Here is a 22791-nt window from a genome sequence, read left to right as displayed (position 1 = left end):
CAAACAAACAAAAGGAAAGGATATATTGTGTTAATTCAGTCAATGACTATGTGGACACAGCAGTTGGACGTTCAGGAAGGAAAGAAAAATGGCTGTTAGAAGCACTTCAGTACTGCAATTGTGTCCTGTGTTGAACCACTGGGGAATGGACTTGAAACAAGGACCTTTGTATACAGAAGGCACGATATCAGTTGGAACAAATCTTCATTTTGGTATCCAAACTTTTATTCATTTTGGTGTATTATTTGTAAATGGGCATTTGTATGTTATAATGAAAAAAAGAACAACGTAGACTGGATGGATGTTTGATCTCTGTTGGTCATGAAGTTGTTTTAAAAAAAAAGGAAATCATGATCAACAAGCTTTGCCACGAATTTGAGTTTTATCAAGATATATCGAATACTTCTACCCATCTGTTCATAGTTTATGGACTGATGTTCCACGTTTGTATCATTCCTTTGCATATACTTAAACCTGGAACAACATGCACTAGATTTATGTAAGAAATATCTGTTGGTTTTCCAAAGGTTGTTAACAGATGAAGTTTATGTGCAAAAAAAGGGTAAGATATAAATTCAAGGAAGAAAAAAGTTGATAGCTAAAAGGTAGAGTGTGTCTTCGATATAATCCAATTTGTTTTATGTCAAAATGTAAGTATTTGTCTTCCCTAGAAATCCTCAGAATGATTTCTATAATAAAGTTAATTTCATTTATATTTGACAAGAATACTCTATAGATGTTTTATACACATTTTCATGCAATCATAAGTTTCTTCTTTGGCCAGCAAAAGTTAATTGTTCTTAGATATAGTTGTATTACTGTTCACAGTCCAATCATTTTGTGCATCTAGAATTCATTCCTAATCAATTAAAAGTGCTTGCAAGAGTTTTAAACTTAAGTGTTTTGAAGTTGTTCACAACTACATATCAAAATTAACCATTGTTGATTGTAAAAACCATGCCAAAGCCTTTGTATTTCCTTTATTATACTATTTTCTTTTTAACCTTATAGTGTGGTGTTACAAATTTTGTTTCCTTGTTAGATTAACATTCTAAACGAATGGCTGCTTTCATACATACTCTATTTTAAATCCCAATGATCCTTAAAGAAATAATTCTTATAGGTGTCATAAATCGCAAATGTGTTAGAAAGAAATTCCACTTAAAGCTGTGTGTAGACCTGTGCCCATTTATACCCAGAGTACATATACAAAATGGTAGCATTTCCCAGTTAGCTGTTTAATTCAAAAGCTCAAAGTCGAGAAATAATTTAAAAATGCAACAACCTATTAACTAGGAATTGTCTTTTGAATTAGGGCTGGCATTTTCAATCTGGGCAGATTTCCATTGTCAGCATCTCAACAGCGATTTCACTGAACTATATTCAAAAGTAGGTTTCTTATACAAGACTCCCTGAAAGCTGTCGCCTTTCTCAAATAGGCCCTCTCCCTTTTCTGTCTCCCTCCCCTTTGCACAAGGGGCATCACTTCCCATTGAACCACTACAGCTGTTCCCATTTGAATCTCGCTTTCTGTGCGGCTGTGGATGGGTGGAGGCTGGAGGGGGGATGTTGCATGTCAAGGAATAATGAGCACAGACACATCAACAGACAACAACAAAGCGGACTGTGACTGGCCGGTGGGAGTTAAAGGCCTTCAGTCATTGGCAGCTTAAGCCAAACATTCCCAAACCTATGAAGCAGGGCCCATTGTTGGTCAGTTGTTATTTGCAATGAAGCACAGATCTGATCATGTTTAAAGTGGCGGCACGCAGGGCAGGAGTGCTTGAGCCCAAGCAAAGGATGGAAAAAAATAAGCCTTTGTTGGGTGAGAAAGGCCTGTCTGAGACTTTTATTTCTGTCTGTTCTCTGTAACATATAAGTCAATATGGATAAGTTTCTTCTGCAAGCTTCAGTCAAAGGCTGGGGGGCTGGCGACCTAGATTAAACGCCTGCACAGGCAAAACCCTCTGGGGACAAAGACACACTTCCGCTGAATTGTACTCTGCTCCTTTTTGGTTTTGTTTTAAATCCCCAAAGGCAAATGATCAGAAATAGAGAAATTAATAGGAGGCTTAAAAAAATAACCTTCTAGTTTAACATCTACTATTTTCTAGTTAAAGAATTACTTGTGAACAGGTAATTGTCTGGCCTGCTGTATATTAATATTCCACCGGAGTTGCCTGCACACTGAGACACGCTGACTGCAGGTTTTATACGTGTGCATGTAGTTTGTGAGCCTGCACTGCACACGTGCACACTTCTGCGGCAGTGTGCGCACGTACGCACTATTGGTAGAGTCGCCCGTGCAGATATTTCTACCTCCTAACGTTTTGCAGCCTACATTCCTTGAGGGACATGTGCCCAGGGAACTGTCAGAGGAAGGCTATGTGTGAGTGTGTGACAGCCGCTGGCTGGCTCACTTCTTCCCTGCAAGAAGGGACGGTTTCCAAGTGACTCTGATTTGGGCCGGCGTCAGGCAGCCGGTCCTGGCCCACGGCTCTGTTGTGCAGAGAGCAGAGACTTTGGAGCACCGGGTGTGGCATTTGGGTGCAGGAGCTGAGGCCGGGAGGAGGGGAGTGCTGTGGCCGCAGAGGAGAGCTGCCTGTGTGCACTTAGGCACGTACACGTGTCCTCTGAGGCTCAGGCTTGCCAGGGCGCGGTGGCTCAGCACCCTGGTTTAGTCTGAAGCGGCCACTCAGCTGCAGATGCCCTCTGATCCAGCAGGATGGGTCAGCTGCCTTGCCTTCTGCCTCGTGCCCTCACCCTAGGGAGACGAGCTGTCCTTTTGAATGGAGCTCCAGGCATGCCCTTGGGGACAGCACGGCAGATACTGTGTGGAAGCACTGCCCCGAGGTGGCCTTCTACTCATTCTTGAACTAATTCTTGTTTATTTATTGATAGGTATATTTATATATTTATGAATGGGAACTCTTCAGGGATGCTTTGACACCATCTTCCAGGATGGTGGCCATCTATTTGTGATGTCCTTGGTAGAATCGTGAGACTTACAGCCTATGATTTTTCTCCAAACTTGACTGACTTAGGGAGACCAGGTGAACAGAATTCGAGCTGAAGGTTGAGTAAGAAACATTCAAATTACTCCAAGTAAACAAATGCGTTTTACTATAATGAATTCCCGGAATATCCCTCCTCCCCGCCCCAAAGCTGTGCCTCCTCTTGAATGGGAAGCCTCCTCTTGAATGGGAAGCAGCTGCTTCTTGACATGGCTTACATAATCATTTCTTCCTTCTTAAAAAAAAAAAAAATCATAACTAGGCTTCCTAGGAGTCATTCATACAGTATTATTCTAAGATTCAGCTTTGTTTGGTGAATGTTTGTTATCTTAGAATGCTGTCCATATTCTTCTTTTTGCTCTGGGCTTTAATGTTAATGAGATTTTTTTTTTTTTTTTTAAAGGGTTTTCTTCTATGTATAACGCTTGGCTCACCAAGGCCAAACACAAATTCTTCCCTTTTCTGTTCCTCAAGAATAAACCTCATCTGTTTTTTATTATTGATAAACAAAAAATTTTTTTTTTTTGCCTCGGTTCTGAATGACTTCACTGCTCAGTTTTGAAGTTCAAAGTGTAAATACTTAGGGTTAGAATTGCTTAAATTTGGTGGTGTTGATGGTGACTATCTTTGGAAAGCATTAACATGATGCTTTAGAAATGACATTCATAATGGGCTTAAACAAATGAATAGGGCTCTCCCCCTACTTTTGCTTTGTATGCGCATCCGTGTGTTGATTCTTTAAAAGATAGGGAATTGACTGCAGTGTTGCTTCCTCTTGAAGTAGTTTTATTTTGTCTAGTGTTAGTATTTGCAGGTCCTGGAGGTGGAGATAAAGAATAAATGGAAGAGAGAGGTGGAAATTGGTGGCTACTATAAAGAAATTTGGAAGGTCTTAGAACCCCAGCACCTGAGCAGACTCTAGCAGTCAAAATATTTACCTCATGTTAAAGAAAGGCAAATCTAGCGTAAGAAATGAATACCATAGAGGGTTTAGAAGTTTTAGAAACATTTAAAAGATATGAGGACGTTTCAAACACTGTTTGGCATTGTTACTTAAAATCTTTGAGACAAGCTGATAATTGAAAAAGAAATCTGTCAATAGAGTGTATATTTCATAATATACCAAAATGGTCTGTATACCTACAGTAGCATTATTGAGGACCAGTATTTTTATGTAGTAAGTTATTAGCATATGGACAATTGATGTTTCCAGAAGGAAAGAAAACACATTTTTAGAGTGGGTTTTTATCAGTGCAAAACAAAAATATACATCCCTCTCCAGTAGCTTGTTTTTTACAAAGCTTGCCTGGTGAATCAGACCAACAAAGTACTTGAATCTGATTTTTGGAAAGCCCAGGTACTCTTATTGTTCAAAATGCAGTTCACTGAGTTTTAAAAGTTTCTTTTGTATTTAAAATAAGGGTTCAAATATGCACATTCAATTTTTATAGTATTTATTTGCAAAGCATATACTAAATAGTAATTTGCTGTTAATCTTATAGACATGGTAGCTAGGGTAGTAAATCGATGACCTACTAAGTATTTTTGACAAGCAATTTTCATATCCGATGACCTCACATTTCTTTTTCAGTGTCAAATGCTATGTAATTGTTCCGCTGTGTGTTTGTATAAAACGAATCACAACACGGTGAGAAAAAGGTTAGCCTTATTAAATAATAACCCAACTAAAATATTCACTTGAGCTAATTCAGCTTGTTCATAATGCTTTCAAAGGACACAGCAAAGCTTTTGTGGAATATTTGCATATTATTTATTATCTATGGACTAAACTGATTTTTTGAAGTTGCTTTACATTTTAAAAGCACCTTTGCTTAATATGAAAGCCCTTTAATTTTAACTGACAGATCAATTCTTAAACTTTATTTTGAAAAGAAAATGGGGAAGAATTTGTGTCTTTCGAATTAAAAGAAGTGAAAAAAACGAAACCAGACATTCTAAAAAAATAGAAGAAGAAACCTGATTTTTAGTACTAATGAAATAGCAGGTGACAAAATAGTTGTCTTTTTGATTTTGATCACAAAAAATAAACTGGTAGTGACAGGATATGATGGAGAGAGTTGACATCCTGTCATTGATTCAATTATTCTAATTCTGAATAAAAGCTGTATACAGTATGTGTTTATGCTACAGTGGGTTTTTTTTAAGTGACTGACATTCATCATATCGGTTAGACAGTTTTAAAAACCTAGGCTTTGTTTTCCGCAATGTTGTCAAGAACAAATAAAGTATAATTTGTGGTATATTAAAAGCAAACTGCTCAAAAATGCTAGATATAACTGCTTCAAGATAGGCTAATATATTTGGAAATGTATCTTGAAAATTCAGTTTCTCCTAACAGATGTTAAACAGCTTTTTTTAAAAACTGAGACTCTTTATTTAAATATGCAAGTTACTTTTCTAACTTTTACTTTTTGTCTACTATTTGTCAAAAGCTTTGAGAATATGGAACTGTCATTCAAAAAACTAGTGTTTCGTATGAAAATGAGTTCAATATATCCACAAAGCCATGTTTATATTGTTATAAATGTACACACCTACCAATGTTCATAATTAACAAAGGGTTTTACCTGATGCAATGGAAAACTGAGTTAGCATTTTTATACCTTGTCTCAGACCGATGTTTTGTAAAAATCTCTCACCAAGCTTCAATATATGTTTTTCCCCAGTATCCTAGCACGAATGTAGCTGTCGGTTTGAATTTCAATCCTGAATTATGTCTATTGACATAATTTCACAGTGCGGACTTTAATTGTTTAAACAGAGGCCATCTACTTCTTTGTCTACACTCAAGTTCTTTATATTTATTAACTACTATGGCAGACTAATTATTTTTAATGGAGTCTTAATCCCAAAATACTATCTTGTCTTCATCAGTTTCATAACAGAATGCATAAATGCAAATTCATTTTATTTTAGTCTTCATATATTAGCAAACAAATTTTTTCATTTCTTACAAAAAACCTTAGCATTTTTGGTGGGAGGTGTCTTTTTCAGAAATGAAGAGAAAATACGTTTTTCATATATAATTTTGAATTTCATAATGTTTTATATGCTACCCGCTGTAACATGCGCTTTACCATGACCTGAGTGCCTTAAACACACATACACTAACGACCACTGTAAGGCATCTTGATTTATTTTTATTTAAAAATAAAATTATTGGGGCTTCCCTGGTGGCGCAGTGGTTAGGAGTCCGCCTGCCGATGCAGGGGACACGGGTTCGTGCCCCGGTCCGGGAAGATCCCACATGCCGCGGAGCGGCTGGGCCCGTGATCCGTGGCTGCTGAGCCTGCGCGGCCGGAGCCTGTGCTCCGCAACGGGAGAGGCCACAACAGTGAGAGGCCCGCGGACCGCAAAAAAAAAAAAAAAAAATTATCTATTTTCTCTAGATATAGCATAAAACAAAATTTAAAGTGAAAGTATTTCTGCTGTACTATTTCTGTATAGAAAGTTGGTTAAAATAACGAAGAACGGTGGTCTCATTTTGCAATCCTAACTGTTTTTCAAGGATTGGAGGTCAAATTGTTAAGAAAAATATTTACATAAGCTATTAGCAATCATAGTTAGAGTGTCATATAATTCTGCATCAACCACTAAGGAGGAATCACTAGAAGTCCAGGTGCTTCTTGCCTCGGGCCGTCATGCCACAGCCTGGGCCCAGCAGCTTGGCGGATTCTGCCAGATCCTGTTTGCTCGAGCGGCTCACTGTGTCTGACAAGTCTGGAGGCAAATGCAGTCGCTATGGCAGAAGATTTCAGGGGAAGCAAAGAAAGAAGAAAAGAAATAATTAATTTTGCTTTTGCCAGCACACTTTAGAATACAATATTATGCTCTGTTGATCAGCATTTAGTCTTGCACATAAAATTCCTGCTAAAACAATTCTTCAGACTGAAGCCCAATATAATCACATCCTATTCCTACTAGATTTTACAAATTGTAGCCATTACAGAAACTGGACCAGGAATCTTAGTGGCACATTTCCAGAGTCCAAACCTAAATGTATTAAGATTTTTCTTACTTAGGTAGAAATGAAAACATGTAAGTGCATAAATAAAAGCATAATTAAAAAATATCACGTAATAATGGCAGGGTTGTTTTCTGGCTTTTTTTTTTTTGGCTAGAGCTCCAAGATGGTATTATTTTTCAACTGAATGTAGCTTTTCAGCAATTATGGATTCCCACAAATGCTTGTTTCCCTTTGTCTATTAAGTTGACCTGATGATTTTTATTTTAAGGCTATACTTTCTTTAAGGAACTTACAATTTTCATAGACAAATGTCATATTGACATAATGAAAAAAATGATACCAATCAAAGGGTCAATATTTTTCAAACACCCAGATAAGTCAGCCGTAACATCTGCTATAGGTCTTGGTAGTTTCTATGCATCATGTCGGTGTAGCTTTGAACATCTCTCCATCCTGTTTTTCTGCAGATACAGGTTGATTTAAGGAGACCCAGTAACCAACCATCATTACAAAACAGTTACTGTAATTAGGGAGAAATATTCATATTTCAAAAGACCTTTTTTGGTTTTCAAAAGGATCTCTATCAAATTCCTTCAACTATCAGTGCTCCTAGACCACATGATTTGTTTCATAAAAATCCAAACTCAAAGGAACATGTTTCTTGCGTGAGGCAGAGTGGGTGTGTGAGGCTAAAGGTAAGTAGGGCCGGATGGGGTCATCCCCTGATGACTAAGCAAGGCCTTGATGAGGTGAACTGGCCTGGAGACAACCTACCTGAAACCCTTCATTTGAAAACTCCCTTCAATTTGAAAAAAAAAAAAAAATCAAGATGAAAAAGGGAAAAACCATTTTTTTGGGTCAAAATATTGTGATCCACCAGCATATGTTCTGGCTAGTTTCTTTCCTGATAAAAGACTTGTTTTTCGTCATGTAAACACAAGCTGTGTGCAAGGATCAAAACATTTTAAAACATTAAAAATAATTTATGAAAATATTCTTCCTTGATTTCAGTTTGCTGGTACAAGTATATCTAGGATGAAAGACACTATTATATAGATATGTGATCAACAAAGATGTCAGAAAGGTCCAGAAAAGCTATAATATCCACACAGTAATATACATACGGTCTTATTCACTTGTATGCTTAGCAGCCAGCCTGTCACTTAAGTCATTAAACGTCTATTTCTTGAATAATAAAAAAGAAGTCAAATAAGACATATTTTGCCTTTGCTTTAAACAATTCTTTCATTTCTTCATACCCTAGTTTCAGAAAGGATTTAAGGTATAAATGAAAGTGTGAAAGGCTCAGGAAGGAATCTAAAAGACATGCGTGACTCTAAAGTCTGAGGACACGAATGTCTTTGCAGTAGTGTTAACTCTATCGGTGTTCATGTGAGGAAGCAGGAGGGGAAGAGATATTTAATTATATGGCTGAGTTTAAATGTTTCTTTAAGATCTTGTAGTAATTGCTAATGAGCAAAGGAAAAATGACTAGGGTATATGCATGACCTGAAGGCTCTCTGAAACTTAAAGAAAAGTCACCATTAAAAAACATATGTGTGGGGGCTTCCCTGGTGGCGCAGTGGTTGAGAGTCCGCCTGCCGATGCAGGGGACACGGGTTTGTGTCCCGGTCTGGGAGGATCCCACATGTCGCGGAGCGGCTGGGCCCGTGAGCCATGGCCGCTGAGCCTGCGCGTCCGGAGCCTGTGCTCCGCAACGGGAGAGGCCACAACAGTGAGAGGCCCGCGTACCGCAAAAAAACAAAAACAAAAAACAAAAAAAACCTTATGTGTGTGAGTGTGTGTGTACTTTTGTTTGGGACCTCACAAAGATGAGGTCAGATGGTGATTAGGCTGTTTAGGAAATCAACTGGAGTCAACAAATATTTAGAATCTACTCGAAGCAAGGCATTCTGAAAAGATATGTGAACAGAGAACCCTCCACACTCCGTGCTGCCTTCCAATCCAGTAACAGGCATGAGACAAGCACACAGGTAACCCTCATAGTGAGCAGTCCAAGCTTTGTCTACAAGAACGGCAGAGACAAAGCAGAAATCGTACTGTGGGGAAGGGGGCCAGAAAAAGCTTTACCGAGATGGGCTAGGTGTTAAATACTGAACTGGATTCTGACATACAGAAATGGTGATTTGCTTAACGGTGGAATGGATACATCTCTAAGATGCATTTGGTGGAAGGCTTCTACTGCTCTGACAATCCAAATGAGGAAACTAATGTAGTTTATTCAGAACCAGCATAATACCATGTATTTCAGGAGCTTACCTATTTGCTAAAAATTTCTCTTCCTTTGCTTCTCTAGGCAATGAGTGTGAGCCAGTTGGCGGAAAGCCCTTCATAGCAAAAGTAGCTAAATGTGACGTGTGACATGCTTGGAAATCTTTCAGGTTGAATGGCTTTGAAGAAGAGTCAAATAGCATTCGTGTGTAACTTCTGAGCACAAAAATTTGGGGTGATGTGGTTAAATGCTTCTAACCAAATGTCACACCGTAAAAGCTAGTTGCACACCCGTGTCCTTTGAAAAAAGCCAAAGGATGGCTCTTGGAAACATGTGAATCTACGTGTGATTTTGCCAGCTTTTGTTGATTATTACTCGAACGAGCTTACTCTGCAGCCTAAATTCTCAAGCAGTGGGTTTTGTTTTCTCCCTTTCTAAGCCTCCCCCCGTGCACCATGTCAGTGCGATGTGAAGCAGCGAGGAAGGAGGAGAGATCAGGTTCCAGGCTTGCCAGGTGTGTCAGGCACTTTCCCTTTGAGGCTTCCAAAGCATTTACACACTTGACACGTAAACGTTCAGATGCTGCTGTACCCCAGATCTGTCTTCTGAGGAAATGTGCTGTAAGATACTCGACACAGTATGGTGACCTCTTTAGACCAAAGCTGCAAGGCTGTGGGGGCATAAACGTTTGGACCTTGATAATGGTTATGGTTTCAGTAAAAATCAAGACTATCAAAAAATCTTTTAGAGATTCAATCTTGTAAACCAGATCAAGGTACTCATCTTTCTCATTTTATACCTGGGGTTCTGAGGCCAGCGCCAAAAACATACCTTACATCTTTTTAAAAATTTATTTTATTTTATCCATTTATTTAATTTCTGGCTGCACTGGGTCTTCGCTGCTGCACGCAGGTTTCTCCTCTAGTTGCTGAGAGCGGGGGCTACTCTTCGTTGCGGTGCGCTGGCTTCTCATTGCGGTGGCTTCTCTTGTTGTGGAGCACGGGCTCTAGGGGCGCGGGCTTCAGTAGTTGTGGCTCGCCGACTCTAGAGGGCAGGCTCAGTAGTTGTGGCTCCCGGGCTCTAGAGCTCAGGCTCAGTAGTTGTGAATCGCGGCTCTAGAGTGCAGGCTCAGTAGTTGTGGCACACGGGCTTAGTTGCTCTGCGGCATGTGGGATCTTTTCAGACCAGGGCACGAACCGGTGTCCCCTGCATTGGCAGGCGGGTTCTTAACCACTGTGCCACCAGGGAAGCCCTACCTTACATCTTGAGCTAAAATTTTTCCACCTGATTTTCTTTTCCCAAATTCTGGGAGGAAGGGATTGTGCTGCTGAGGAAGGAGATGCTTGTCTGGCTGCCTGCCTGCCTATTTCTTCCATGAATGCCTTGTCTAGAATGATGATTTCTATGTAGGCAAAGGGATCTGGGAAAGGTGTGACAACTCCCAAGGTTCCGCAGAGGCCTATGTACTTCACAGCGATTCATCCCACTGCGTTAACGGGTTCCTTTTCTTCAGCACTACAAGGTGGGAAACAGCGAGGCTGACAAAATGCCCTGGTGGATTGGGGGAGTTCCTGCCAAAAGGCACCCTCAGCCCCATAGGAAGCCCTGGGTCGTAATAAAGAAGTAGCAGCGGAAGTGCTTTGCTCTGTGGCCCCAGGGAGTACCAAGCCGAGCTGGACCGAGATTCTTCCCCCTCTGCCTACCTCTCTGTCCCTTTGTTGGGCTGAGCCACTGACTATATTTTGTTCCTTCCTGAGTCAGCAACTCTACTGATCGTACATAGTATTGGGTTTCCTGGCTCCACAGTTCTCTTCCTAATTCCTTTTCTCCCAGCCTGCCAGACCTGTGCTCAGCACTCCCAGTTCCCAGACAGAAGGGGCAAGATAATGAATCTAGGTTACACCTGGATTTGAGACAAACTGCCGGTAAATACCATTAAAATAAGTTAAATTAATTTATATTTTTCATATTTTGCCAAGACCAAACCACCAGGCACTGTTTGTTTTCTAAAAACAACTGATGTAGTACATCTTAACCCTCAGCAAATGAATATTTGTTTTAATTCTTTAAAATTTATGACATTTCCTGAAAAGTCAACCTTTCCATTACTCACAATCACAGAAATAGGAGTTAATATTTCAAAATACTTCCTAATAGTTTTTCTCTTTTTTCTTTAAAACACAACCAATTTAAATGAAAACTTGTAAACACCTTAGAACATATAGGTTCTACATTGGTCCCTTCACAGAGGCAGCCAGTGACAGTTTAATACCTCCCTCTGTCACTCGCTCTCAATGTGACTTCAGACAAGTCACTTCACCTGTCTAGCTTCAGTATCCTCATCTATCACAAGTGAATAATTCTCCCCTCATAAGACCGTTATGGGGATCATATGAGATATGAAGTGTTTTGTGAATTATTAAGTACTACACTAATTTATTTCTACCTCTTTTTGCTTCAGGAAGGCATGTGAGGTGGCTCGTAAAAATACCTTTGGGAAAGATAAAAATAAGTGAGCTTATTAGGGCAAGGAAGTGAATCTACAAATTTAATGAAAAACGTATATCTGTAAGCAACAGAATACTGGACTTGGCCAGCAGGTCTCATCACTAAGTCTGAGCATTTACACATTGCCCTCTACTGCAGTGCTGTAAAGAAATATAAACATAAAAGGAAACTGCAGTCCTTGTCTCCGCTTCTGGGAAGATTTAAAAAGGCTAAATAGTTTCCCTCCTACTTAGTAAGACAATAGTGAAAATGGGGCATGTCAGGTGCCTGGCTTCTGGGCCAGTGAAAATATGCATGGCTGTATTAAGGAGGCAATTTGGGGTCCATTTATTTATTTTTATTTATCTATTTTTAAAATTTATCTATTTATTTTTGGCTGCGTTGGGTCTTCGTTGACGCACGCAACCTTTCTCTAGTTGTGGAGGCTACTCTTTGTTGAAGTGCGCAGGCTTCTCATTGCGGTGGCTTCTCTTGTTGCGGAGCACGGGCTTTAGGTGCGCGGGCTTCAGTATTTGTGGCACGTGGGCTCAGTAGTTGTGGCTCGCAGGCTCTAGAGCGCAGGCTCAGTAGTTGTGGCGCACGGGCTTAGTTGCTCCGCGGCATGTGGGATCTTCCCAGACCAGGGCTTGAACCCGTGTCCCCTGCACCGGCAGGCAGATTCTTAACCACTGTGCCACCAGGGAAGCCCATATTTATTAAAAAAAAATCTATCTTGCACATGTATTTAATGCTGACACGATAACAAAAGAAATGTCAGAAGATGAAGCTTCTCCACTCAAGTTTTAAAAGCATTTCCCCTTCTTTATATCACGGGCAGGAAACCAATGCACAAAAGACTTGCCATCCCACTCCATTGATTCTTTCAAGAGCTGTCTGATGCCCTAACCTGGAGCATGATTTGCTGACTTCTGTAGCCATATTCTGTGTTATGAGGCACTGCTCTGGATGGTAGGGAATGAATTAGAGTACAGGCTAAGTAGCTGCCATACAGAAATATCCCAACCCACTTCAGAAAACGGCTAAAAACCAGAAGTTTATTTATCTCCCACTTTACGGGCCAGAAGTAGGCAATGCTGAGTTGGAAGGACTGGTCTGCCATCCTCAACAAGCGGCTCCCACTTCTGGCTCCAAGGCTGATCTTTCTGCTCTCTCTCAGCTGGTGGGAAGCAGGGGCCATGAAGGAAGACTTGCAAGTTGGACACATCACTTCCATACGCACCCAGAACTTAAACATGGCCACACCTGGTTGCGAGGGAGGCTGGGAAATGTTTTAAAATATGTTAAGATGTTCAGCAGACGCATTACTATGGAAGAAGGAGCAAATGGATACTGGGAGACAACCAGTAGTCAGCTACAGTTTTGAGAAGGGCCATAGCGAAACGATCACCCTCCCGAAGCATTCACTCTGTGTGTGAGCTTCTGCTAATGGCGGAAGGGTCCCTACTTAGTTTCTGACCAAGGAAATGCACACCTGATGCCCCCACCAGCCCAGAGGGCAGGGGTTAAAGTAGTGCTCAGAGTCTCTCTTATATCATAAAAAGAGATATATTTCCTTTGTGGAGAGACTGATTTCCTTCCGGGGGGCGCTAGGAGGAGGGTAGAGGGAAGGAACCAGATGAAGCAGGCTTTGATATGTTATTCATCATCACTATTATTTCTTCACAAGATTTCAGAGTGTTATTTCAGCTTGCAAAAAGCCCGCACAGTGTTATATGCCGTTATATAATTATTATATTTTTATATTATTGCATTTATATTATTCCATAATCATTACATTATTACAATGCAATGTTACACTGTAGTTATTCTACATCTGGCTAAAATGTTGCAATGTGGAAGATGCATTTTCCTAATTTTGGTGAATTTTGTGTTACTCTTATATATGAGTAGGGCAGTGGAAATCATGCCAGAACCATATTTTTGCTCCTTTTGGATTGTTAAGAGTATGTTTGATAGCAGCCGAATACTTCTGGAAGAAATGCTGCCAAAACATGGTCAGGTTTTAGGTTTCAGTTTTGTTTGTTTGTTTAAGATCCAATTCATCCCCAGGTTTTGGATTAAAATTGTTTTATTGAATGTCATAATCATACTATATCCTTTGAATTGAAAAAAATTCATTTGGTTCTTCCTGATTGATCTGAAAATTAGACAGAATTTCAGAGCTGGAACATTGCACATTGGCTGCCCATTGAAAAATGCTCAGGTGTGCAATTATTCTGACCGTCAATTATAACTGACAGTATTGTCTTGCCTCCAAACTCACCTCTCTGAAAGCAGATTGTGAAGAACTCACTTGTCTAAACAAAAGTGTGATTTGTGAAAAGGCATGTGTCTGTGGCAGAGATTGCTAGCTTACTCCCAATATCTATTCTCTTCCTTTGCAGCGAGTAAAAGAATCTCTGAGTATTAGTGGGACACATGGCCTCCCAGAATAAAGGCCACGCTCCCCAGCTGCCTTTGCCAATAGCTGAGGCTGAGTGATTAAACTCTGGTTGCTTCATCTTGAGCAGAAGTGCTATGATTAAGTTCAAGGTTAGATCCTTAGAGAGGGGGAGGTGCCAATTACTTCCCTTTTCCCTTGGCATTGTTATTCGACCCCAGCAAGAGGGCCCCCGCTCTGGGCCCTGACCCACCCCTCCTCATGGGGTGAGGAATTAACAGGGTGAAGGGGATGTGCCCATCTAGAGCCTGTACCCTTCATTATAGGACACACTCTGGGTACTCAGAACCTCAGAACTCCCTGTGCAAATGGCCACAAAGCCTGCACAGGTCTCTTCACCAGGTTTGTCTGCCGTGGGCGAACTGTGTTGTCTACATGCACACCCTGGGGCCTCAGCAGGAGCCAAGGGGTGGCTGTTTGTGGGGAGTGTGGACAGAGTTTGGATGTGAAGCCTGGGTGTCCCCAAGCACAATCACGTTGCCCGCTGTGTGTGGGAATGAGACAGGGGTGGGGAGAGAAAGGAGATGGGCTGTAGGCCCGTTCTTCCTATGTCTCCATGTTCTGGAGTACAGCCCTGATCCTAAATTTAAACTTGGCTTTCCAGGTAGGTATATTTGTGAAGGAAGGAAGGGAAAGCATATTTAATGATTTTTTGGCTTGATAACTTTAAAATATTGAGGCATATAATAATGTGGTCTTTTATTTGCATTCCTGCTCTAGGCTCCACAACGTTAGGGACAAGCCAAACTTCCCTCTTCCCACTCGCTGAAATGTGGACTTGAGGGTAGGTGCTGAAGCAGCTGTCCTGGGCCATCAAACGGAAGCTATGGGCTGAGGAGGGCATAGCAAAACCACAGAATTAGTTTAGGGCATCTTGACACCAAAAGAGCCCTGGGTCACCGAATTGAGCTTTTATGGGGTATTTGTTCCATATTATTTAAGCCACTGCATTTTTGAATTTCTTTAATAGCAGCCTAACCTATATCTTCCTTATGGCGAATTTGGTACCTGAAAAATGGATCGAGTTCTACCATCAAAATCTAAGTTGGCAGTATATATTAGTCCATGCCACTCTCTCACCTCGTCCCAGCTCACCCTTCCCCCACCCCGTGTCCTCAAGTCCATTCTCTATATCTGCGTCTTTATTCCTGTCCTGCCCCTAGATTCTTCATAACCATTTTTTTTTAAGATTCCATATATATGTGTTAGCTGATTCACTTTGTTATAGGGCAGAAACTAACACACCATTGAGAAGCAATTAGATGCCAATAAAGATGTTTAAAAAAAAGAAAAATCTAAGTTGGCTTAGTGGTTGGAAGGTGGGCAGTGAGGTCAGTATCACAGATTGGAAAGCTGACTACCCTTGTTAGGCCTGTGGCTCTAGTTGAAACACTGGAGAAATTCAGGATGTTGTTGTGTTAGTGGCTTCTTGCCATTTTTGGCAAAATTATTTACAAAAGAGAAATGAACTTAGGCTAGAGCTATAGAATATGCAAGAAGAGGTAGAGGGACTACAACTCTATTAAAGGAAATGCCCTGCCTGCAGCTCACAACTTAAAGTGAATAAAAGCTTGGTAATTTGGGATGTCAGAAAGTTGAAAAAACCCAGCTATTTCTGCAATTGCACACCAGAGCAGGCAACCTTCACAGATGTCTTTGCCCCTAAGCCTTGGTGAAATACCTCATTAAGAGGCTGGCCAGAAAATGGGGGCCGGCTCAGAGACAAAAGTCAGATTAAGGGTGTTGCCTTCCTTCTCAAGTCAATTATTTCAGATGGCTTCAAGCTAGTTACAAGTAAGATGAAAGAGATGGGTATAGGTAGAACAGAGAGGCCAGAAAATAAGACTCACGTCTTACAAGGTAAGAGTTGTGGTGGACATGCGCCCATTTCAACTGCCTTGTGGTGTAAGAGGCTGCCTGCAGGTAAGAGGCTGGAAAAGTGTGAATTAGGCTTATCCAGTTAGATGCAGCTGTACTATTTAGAAGGTGGAAGAGAAGCAGCTGCTCTCCTCCTGCTACTTTTACTGCTGCAATTGGCAAGCACTGTTGCAGGGACAGTTTTTTTTGTTTTTGTGTTTTTCTGCATTCTAGTGACTAGTCAACAGCTTCATAGGCTTCACAGGAGCAGAGAGGCAGCTGTGGAAATGGAGGCCAGCCCAGTGTTTCAGTGTCCAGTGACTTGCTTGATGGGGGCCAAGAAGCACTGGCAGCAGTGGCAGCGGGAAGTTACTTGCCCCAAGATTGCAGCCACGGAGCTGTGTGCTTTCAGTGAATAGCTCCAGTTGTGGTCTCCCAGTTCCTCACCTTCCTGACTTTGGTGGAGGCAGTTGCCTCCCTGGAGGCCAGTTTGGTGACATTATCCTTCAGCCCTTCCAATTATTGCACTAGCTCCCAGTTTTCTGGTATAACCTTTCTGACTGCATCAAATAATCAGATGGGATCTGTTTCCTGCAGCTGAATCTGAGAACTATGTCTGGACAACTCTTTGGCTGTGATTACTTGCATGTGGAAGCAAAGGGAAGCAAATCAACCCGGAACCTCATAAAATTTTGAGGGGGTTGTTTTGCCAAAGAAACTACAAGCCTGGTCAAGAGTCTATGAGTATTCAACCCCTAAAGAAATCTTAAGTCCCCAAATCTGATCTATCAATAAGTGGGCTGTAAAAACTGTGCAGTCCCCAAAGGGCACAGACGCTAATAGTGACTTCACATAGCCGTCAATAATGGACAAGGAATAATTTTCTAAAGGGATACAAAGGAGAGTGGACAAGGGAGTTCCTTCCAGAGGGCAGAACTGAGGGCTACAAACTGGGCTACACTCCTCTACTGCCAGGGCAGAGAATTTTTGCAGTTTCTCTGCTGTAGGATTCCCCACTCACCCCCGAAGAAGAGGTAAGTGTGTGGGAAGAGGCTGTGCATGGATATTTGGATTCCGAAGGGCTGCGGACTCTGATAGAGACTGTCATTAACCTCCAGTGTCCACTCTCCCTTCCTCCTTTAGTAGAAGAACCCGGGGATATACGGCCATCCTGAATAAACACTTTACTTCCAAGCTTCCCTTTCAACCGGTTGTAGAATACGTGACCACGTCTGAAAAATAACGAAGTGATGTTGCAACTTCAGGGTATTCGAATGGGATTTGAACTCAGGCATTCTGGCTTCACAGTCCACATTCTTACTCACTGCTCTATGTGCCAGAACTTTTCTAAGCACTGGAGGTAAAATAGTGAACAAGACAGGCAAAACCCTTGCTTTCAAAAAACTTACAACTTCAGAAAGGGACAATACATAGACACTTATTATCACAAGGAGAGACAGCTAACATACAGGAAAGCCAACCAATGGAGAAGATAATTCAGACAGTGAGAAGTCTTTTAAGGAAATGAAACATGGTGATATGATACTGTCTGGGGGTACTACCCTAATTGGTGAAAGCCTTTCTGCAGAGCACATCTGAGCTAAGATCTAAATTTTCAGAAAAGACCAATGAGGACCTGAAAAAGAAGTTTCCAGGCAAAGGGAATGAAATACTAAAGTCTTAAGGTAGGAATAAGCTTGGCATTTTTGAAGGACAGAAAAAAGGGCACCTTTTCTGGAGCAGTCACCAAACAGGGGAGTGGCCGCGGCTAGGAGAAGTTTGGCTTGGAAGGAGCACGGTGGGAGTGGGAGGATGCTGTGGGTCAATAACAGAAAACAACAGTTGTCGCGGACGTGTATTCTATTAAAGACAGAATTTTCCAAAAGGTGGTGTACACAGGCTGTTCTAGATCCTGCTTTCTTTCCTTTTTTTTTTTTTTTTTTTCCTGCTTTCTTTTGATTCAGAAAAGACATAGTCACTAAGTGACCCACAGGGTCCTCCCACTCCCACCGTGCTCCTGTGGGGTGTGGTGGTTCCCAGCCTCATGCCTGCCCAGCAGGAAGATTCCAGGTGGAGGGGTTGGGCCCTGTGTGAAGTGTGCATGGAGGAAAGACTCTGGCAGTGCTGTTTGTGGGGATGGCTTGTTGCGTTTAATCCTCTTAAAATGTGAGTCAGCATCTTTTGGACTACATCATAATAAGAATACCACCATGTTTCAGTTCCAACGTTCCTGAACTTTCAGACATTGGAGATATGGGGAGTCATGTTATTCTCCTCCTTTATTTCATACACTGATGGAGAACAAACTAGATTATTCCTGGAGAACTTTCCTTAAAATAGTTGTAACTTCGGGCTTCCCTGGTGGCGCAGTGGTTGAGAGTCCGCCTGCCGATTCAGGGGACACGGGTTTGTGCCCCGGTCTGGGAAGATCCCACATGCCGCGGAGCGGCTGGGCCCGTGAGCCATGGCCGCTGAGCCTGCGCGTCCGGAGCCTGTGCTCGGCAACGGGAGAGGCCACAACAGTCAGAGGCCCGCGTACCGCAAAAAAAAAAAAAAAAGTTGTGCTTTCTACACAAACTAAAGGCAGTATCTTTTTCTTTTCTTTGGGTCTCTCCTTTTTCTTTTGCACATTTTATTCTCCTTCATGTTCTAACATGAGCAGGACTGAAAAAAATATATCATTTAGGTAACAGTTGGAATAAAGTGACTTGAATTGTGACCTAAACTTGGACAGTAGAAACTGTGAAAGATGCCTTCCCCGCCCCCCGCCCCCCCACTAGCCTCTTCTCTGGGATGGATAAAGGATAAAGGAATGGGGTGGCTAAGTCCCACATGGCCACTGTGATCCTGTGGGTGTGCATCACGGCCTGAATGAGGCTCCCCATATCTCCTGAACGGACTCCCTCTCATTCATCCTTCCAGAATTGTAGCAGGGCTTCTCACTCTGGCAACCTTTTGACTGGTCTCCAACTCTGCTTAACCCAAGGCTTGTATGGGCTCTGGATCTCACAATGCAGGCAGGAGCATATAAGCTCCAGAGTGTATGGAATCTGAATTAAGCTTGAGCAGGGCCAAGCTGAGAGACTCTTGAGATCTAGGGCCTACTGCTGCTCTGGCAGTAAGCGGAAGAAGGCTGAGATCTTTCTGTGGAGAGACCGTCATTTTGATGGGCTCTTCAAGCCTGCTTTGTCCAGAAGGCCCCTTTTCTATCCGAGACAAGTGAGGAAACATTTTAGAAGCAATATTTTGGTACTACCCCTCCGATGGCTTAAGAATAGTAAGATATTTTAGGAACATATACCGTTTTCAGATCTGAATGTTGAGTTTAAAAAAAACACTTCTTTTAGAAATAAATTCAAACTACTAATTATATGAGAACTTTTTTTCTCTTAAAGCATATGGAAACTATTTTGGAGGTGGCAAAAGGTACAATCTGCTCGTCTGCTAGAATTCAAACTAATGTTTGCTCTTTACTATAATCTGAAGCCTCCTACTCAGTAAACTGTTAGCAGATAAATATCTGTGTAAGCTCAAGGCTGATCCCTAAATCCTAGAGATTTCTGAAACTATAGCAGATGCACTTTAACTTAGGGACTGGCAGAGGTCTGACTGATACATAGCTAATGGAAGAGATGAATTCTAATGTGAAAAAGCAGGGATCAGAGAATTTTGAAATTTTGAAATCAGATAATTGCTTACGTTATCACACTAATTTCAGTCCACTAAGTAACTCCAAATTGGCAGCTTTGGATGAACACGCCCGCAACCATATATTTTTGTATGTAAGTATGAACATATATTGATTTCCTTTTGGCTGTCCATGAATGAGTCCTGGGAGCATAATAGCCAATGTGTTTGCTTGCATAATGCCCTACAGTGTATGCAGAACATTGCTCCACAAAGCCCCGAGATGGGGTATGAAGGGCTCGGTGGAAATGGCAATGTACAACATGTCGACAGCATTAAATCTCCCAACTGCTCTGTAGTTACTTTGAGATCCCCACGTTTAAGGGTTTGCTAGTTCCTGGATATGAAGAAAGAATTTTTAATGGGGCCAACTGTAGGTGTTTACAAGGGGGAATTGTTGTTTTTTATTAGGAGCTGCCTTATGTTCAATAGTTGTATTTACTTTGTCAAGCTAGCCAGAATTAGAAATCCCCATTGCTAGGCAGCCCAGAGCGTCTGTGAAGTATTTCTGGGCATTCAGAACTGAGGCATGTGCTGCCCAAAGGCAGGTTTCATTACAGTGTGTTATTTAGTCCTTGTTCGTCCCTCCCTACCCACACACCCCCAGATAGCAGTGCTTCTATAACAGGAAATCTTGCTTACTTTATGCTGAAACATATTTACATGACTGAAACACGACAATTAACACATTTGTAAGGCTTGAGGGATAGGCACACTTTAATGGTTTTTTGAAGCAGGCAGATTTCCTGGAGCTTTTAATCTTATTTTATTTTGTTCTGCATGCGTGAACAAGTTCTTCTTTACTATAGGTATTTGACAAAAGTCTACCTGGTGTGAATGTGAATGAAAAGAAAATAATGTAAAACTTAACTTTACGTTTTATCTTTGCCAAACCGTTCCTAACTGCTTTCACCAGTTCAATGTATATTGAGGGCTATGCTATTATTTTTGACATGTTGTGTTAGCTTTTATACAAAGGCGGTTAGATAGTATGTTTTTGGCTTGACAAAATGAAATGTGGCTTTCTCTCTACTGACAGTATAAAAACTTTTCATGATGAATGAAAAGTATCAATTACAGCGGTGATTTTCCGCACTCTTCATGGTCAAAGGCACACTCTCCTAGGTGGTGTACATTTCACTTGCTCCAAATTTAAATTAACAGCCATGTGGTATAAAGCAGTATTATTTGATAAGTGCTATTGTGTGTTTGCGCGTGTGTATATGAGTGTGATGTTTATTTATACATATAAATATACGTATAACATGGCAATGTTAGGAATATTTTAATATCTTTAAGTGTATAGATTAATTGCCGAAATCTTGGTAAAATTTTAGAAAAAATCCCTTTCATATCAGAACCCTCGGTAATGAAATGAAACTTCCATTTTCCTTTTGATTTCTGCATGTTAACTCGGAAACCCCCGCCCCATTTCTCACTAAAAGTTTACGGCAAATTTACAGATTACACTGGTTTCAAATAGTCACCCAGTACATCTATCTCTCCCCTCCACAGACCTCCTTCCTCACCAATTTCAAAGGGAGCTCAGTGAACAGACTGGGCAAAGCGAGAGCCCTCTCTCTACATGCCTTAGGGCGGTGATGGGGCAGCACCAGACCGAGTGCACTAGCTGAGGGATACAGATTAGAGATGAGGACCTTACTCCAAAGAGTAACTCTCTGCTGAAGTGACTTCACAGATAAGAAATATGCAGAGAATCAATTTAGTCTTAGATAGAATACCTCTCCATGAATAATGGGAAATAAAGTTAAAGGATATGAAGCAAATAAAGCAAGAAAAAAATACTGATGATCAGAAAAGAGCAAAATATTTGTGAGTATATAGATAAATGACTATGCCTACTTCTAGGGATTTATTTTTGTATTTATTTATTTGGTTTAATCAAAATGCATATTTCTACGGAAATGTTAACAAGAGCTAAGTTTAATTTCCACATGGATAATTTAGAAGTAATTTCTCATAGAGATTATTCTCTATTCTCTAAAAACTCATTTGCTTTTATATGTGGAGGATTTTTTCCCCACCACTTAACTTTACCATTGAGCTAAATCTTTTTACAAGGAGGTCTGAAAGATCCTCAAAATGCAGAAGAACCAACAACCTGATATATGGAACTGGCTAAATCCTGTTTCAAGTTTTCACTGCAGTAGGAAGAGTCACTCTGGTTCAAGTAGAAACTTTGAAATTTGGGGTCATTTCAGCCAGAGTGTGCAGGTATGCTTTGGGAATGTTCCTTTTGGTATATGCAAAATTATGCTCCAAAATGAATTAATGGAGAAAAGTGATTTTGTAATTGTTAATGTAGGGTTAATTCTCTAAATCTTAAAGATCTAAGTTAAATGAAATAGACATATTTGTACATTTCTATTTGATTCCCTTAATATTATAAGTGCACAAAAATTTGTCGAGGCATTGAAAGCAAAGGAAAGCATGATTTGTGGAAAAAGATCATCAAATGGTTCCTAAAATTCAATATTGACAAGTTTCATAATTTAACAAACAGTGATGAAAAAATAGAGTTTTTCCTTTCAAGATTTATCAAGGAGTGGTATTTTTTCTTCTTTCATTCTAACTTATGCCCTAAAGGGATATTATTTGCTCTAAGTCACTTTAAGCAAATACATCAAATTATTACCCAATTAAATATCTGTAAATTACAGAATATATTGCAAGCACATAAAAGTCCTGTTCCTAAATGAAAAAATTACAACAAACATCTTCAAGTTATCAATATATATTTATTTTTAAGTAACACTAAGATTTATAAGTGTTTATGTCCTAAATCTATTAGCTGGCTTGTATATTTTAACAGTCTACCTTAAATGTCATACGATTTCTTTCAACATAAACTAGAACTTGTAATTAAATATTAATACTTCACACAGAAGAATAATTGATTATGTTTTAAAATCATGAATCAAAAGCTATCTGAGAAGCTATGGAAAAAATAAAAGTGAGAACATATTCTTTACTTCTAAACTAGTCAAAAGAATTTCCAAACTTATGTCAATTAAAGGGATTTAGTAATAACCACACTCTATTC

At 40.6% G+C, this 22791-nt stretch overlaps 1 protein-coding gene across 1 annotated transcript in view; it reads right to left on the bottom strand.

The window, feature by feature from the left end:
* Positions 1–6642: 6642 nt before the first annotated feature.
* ELP4 (elongator acetyltransferase complex subunit 4) overlaps positions 6643–22791 on the bottom strand; it is a 246719-nt gene continuing 230570 nt past the window's right edge. Inside the window, exon 10 of the mRNA XM_065883004.1 lies at positions 6643–6774. Within this exon, the coding sequence (XP_065739076.1) occupies positions 6643–6774 (132 nt within the window). The remainder of the gene's footprint in view (positions 6775–22791) is intronic.

The sequence above is a fragment of the Phocoena phocoena genome, chromosome 8 (genome assembly GCF_963924675.1).
Source record: "Phocoena phocoena chromosome 8, mPhoPho1.1, whole genome shotgun sequence".
Lineage (NCBI taxonomy): Eukaryota > Metazoa > Chordata > Mammalia > Artiodactyla > Phocoenidae > Phocoena > Phocoena phocoena.
This window is presented reverse-complemented; position numbering and strand designations above follow the sequence as displayed.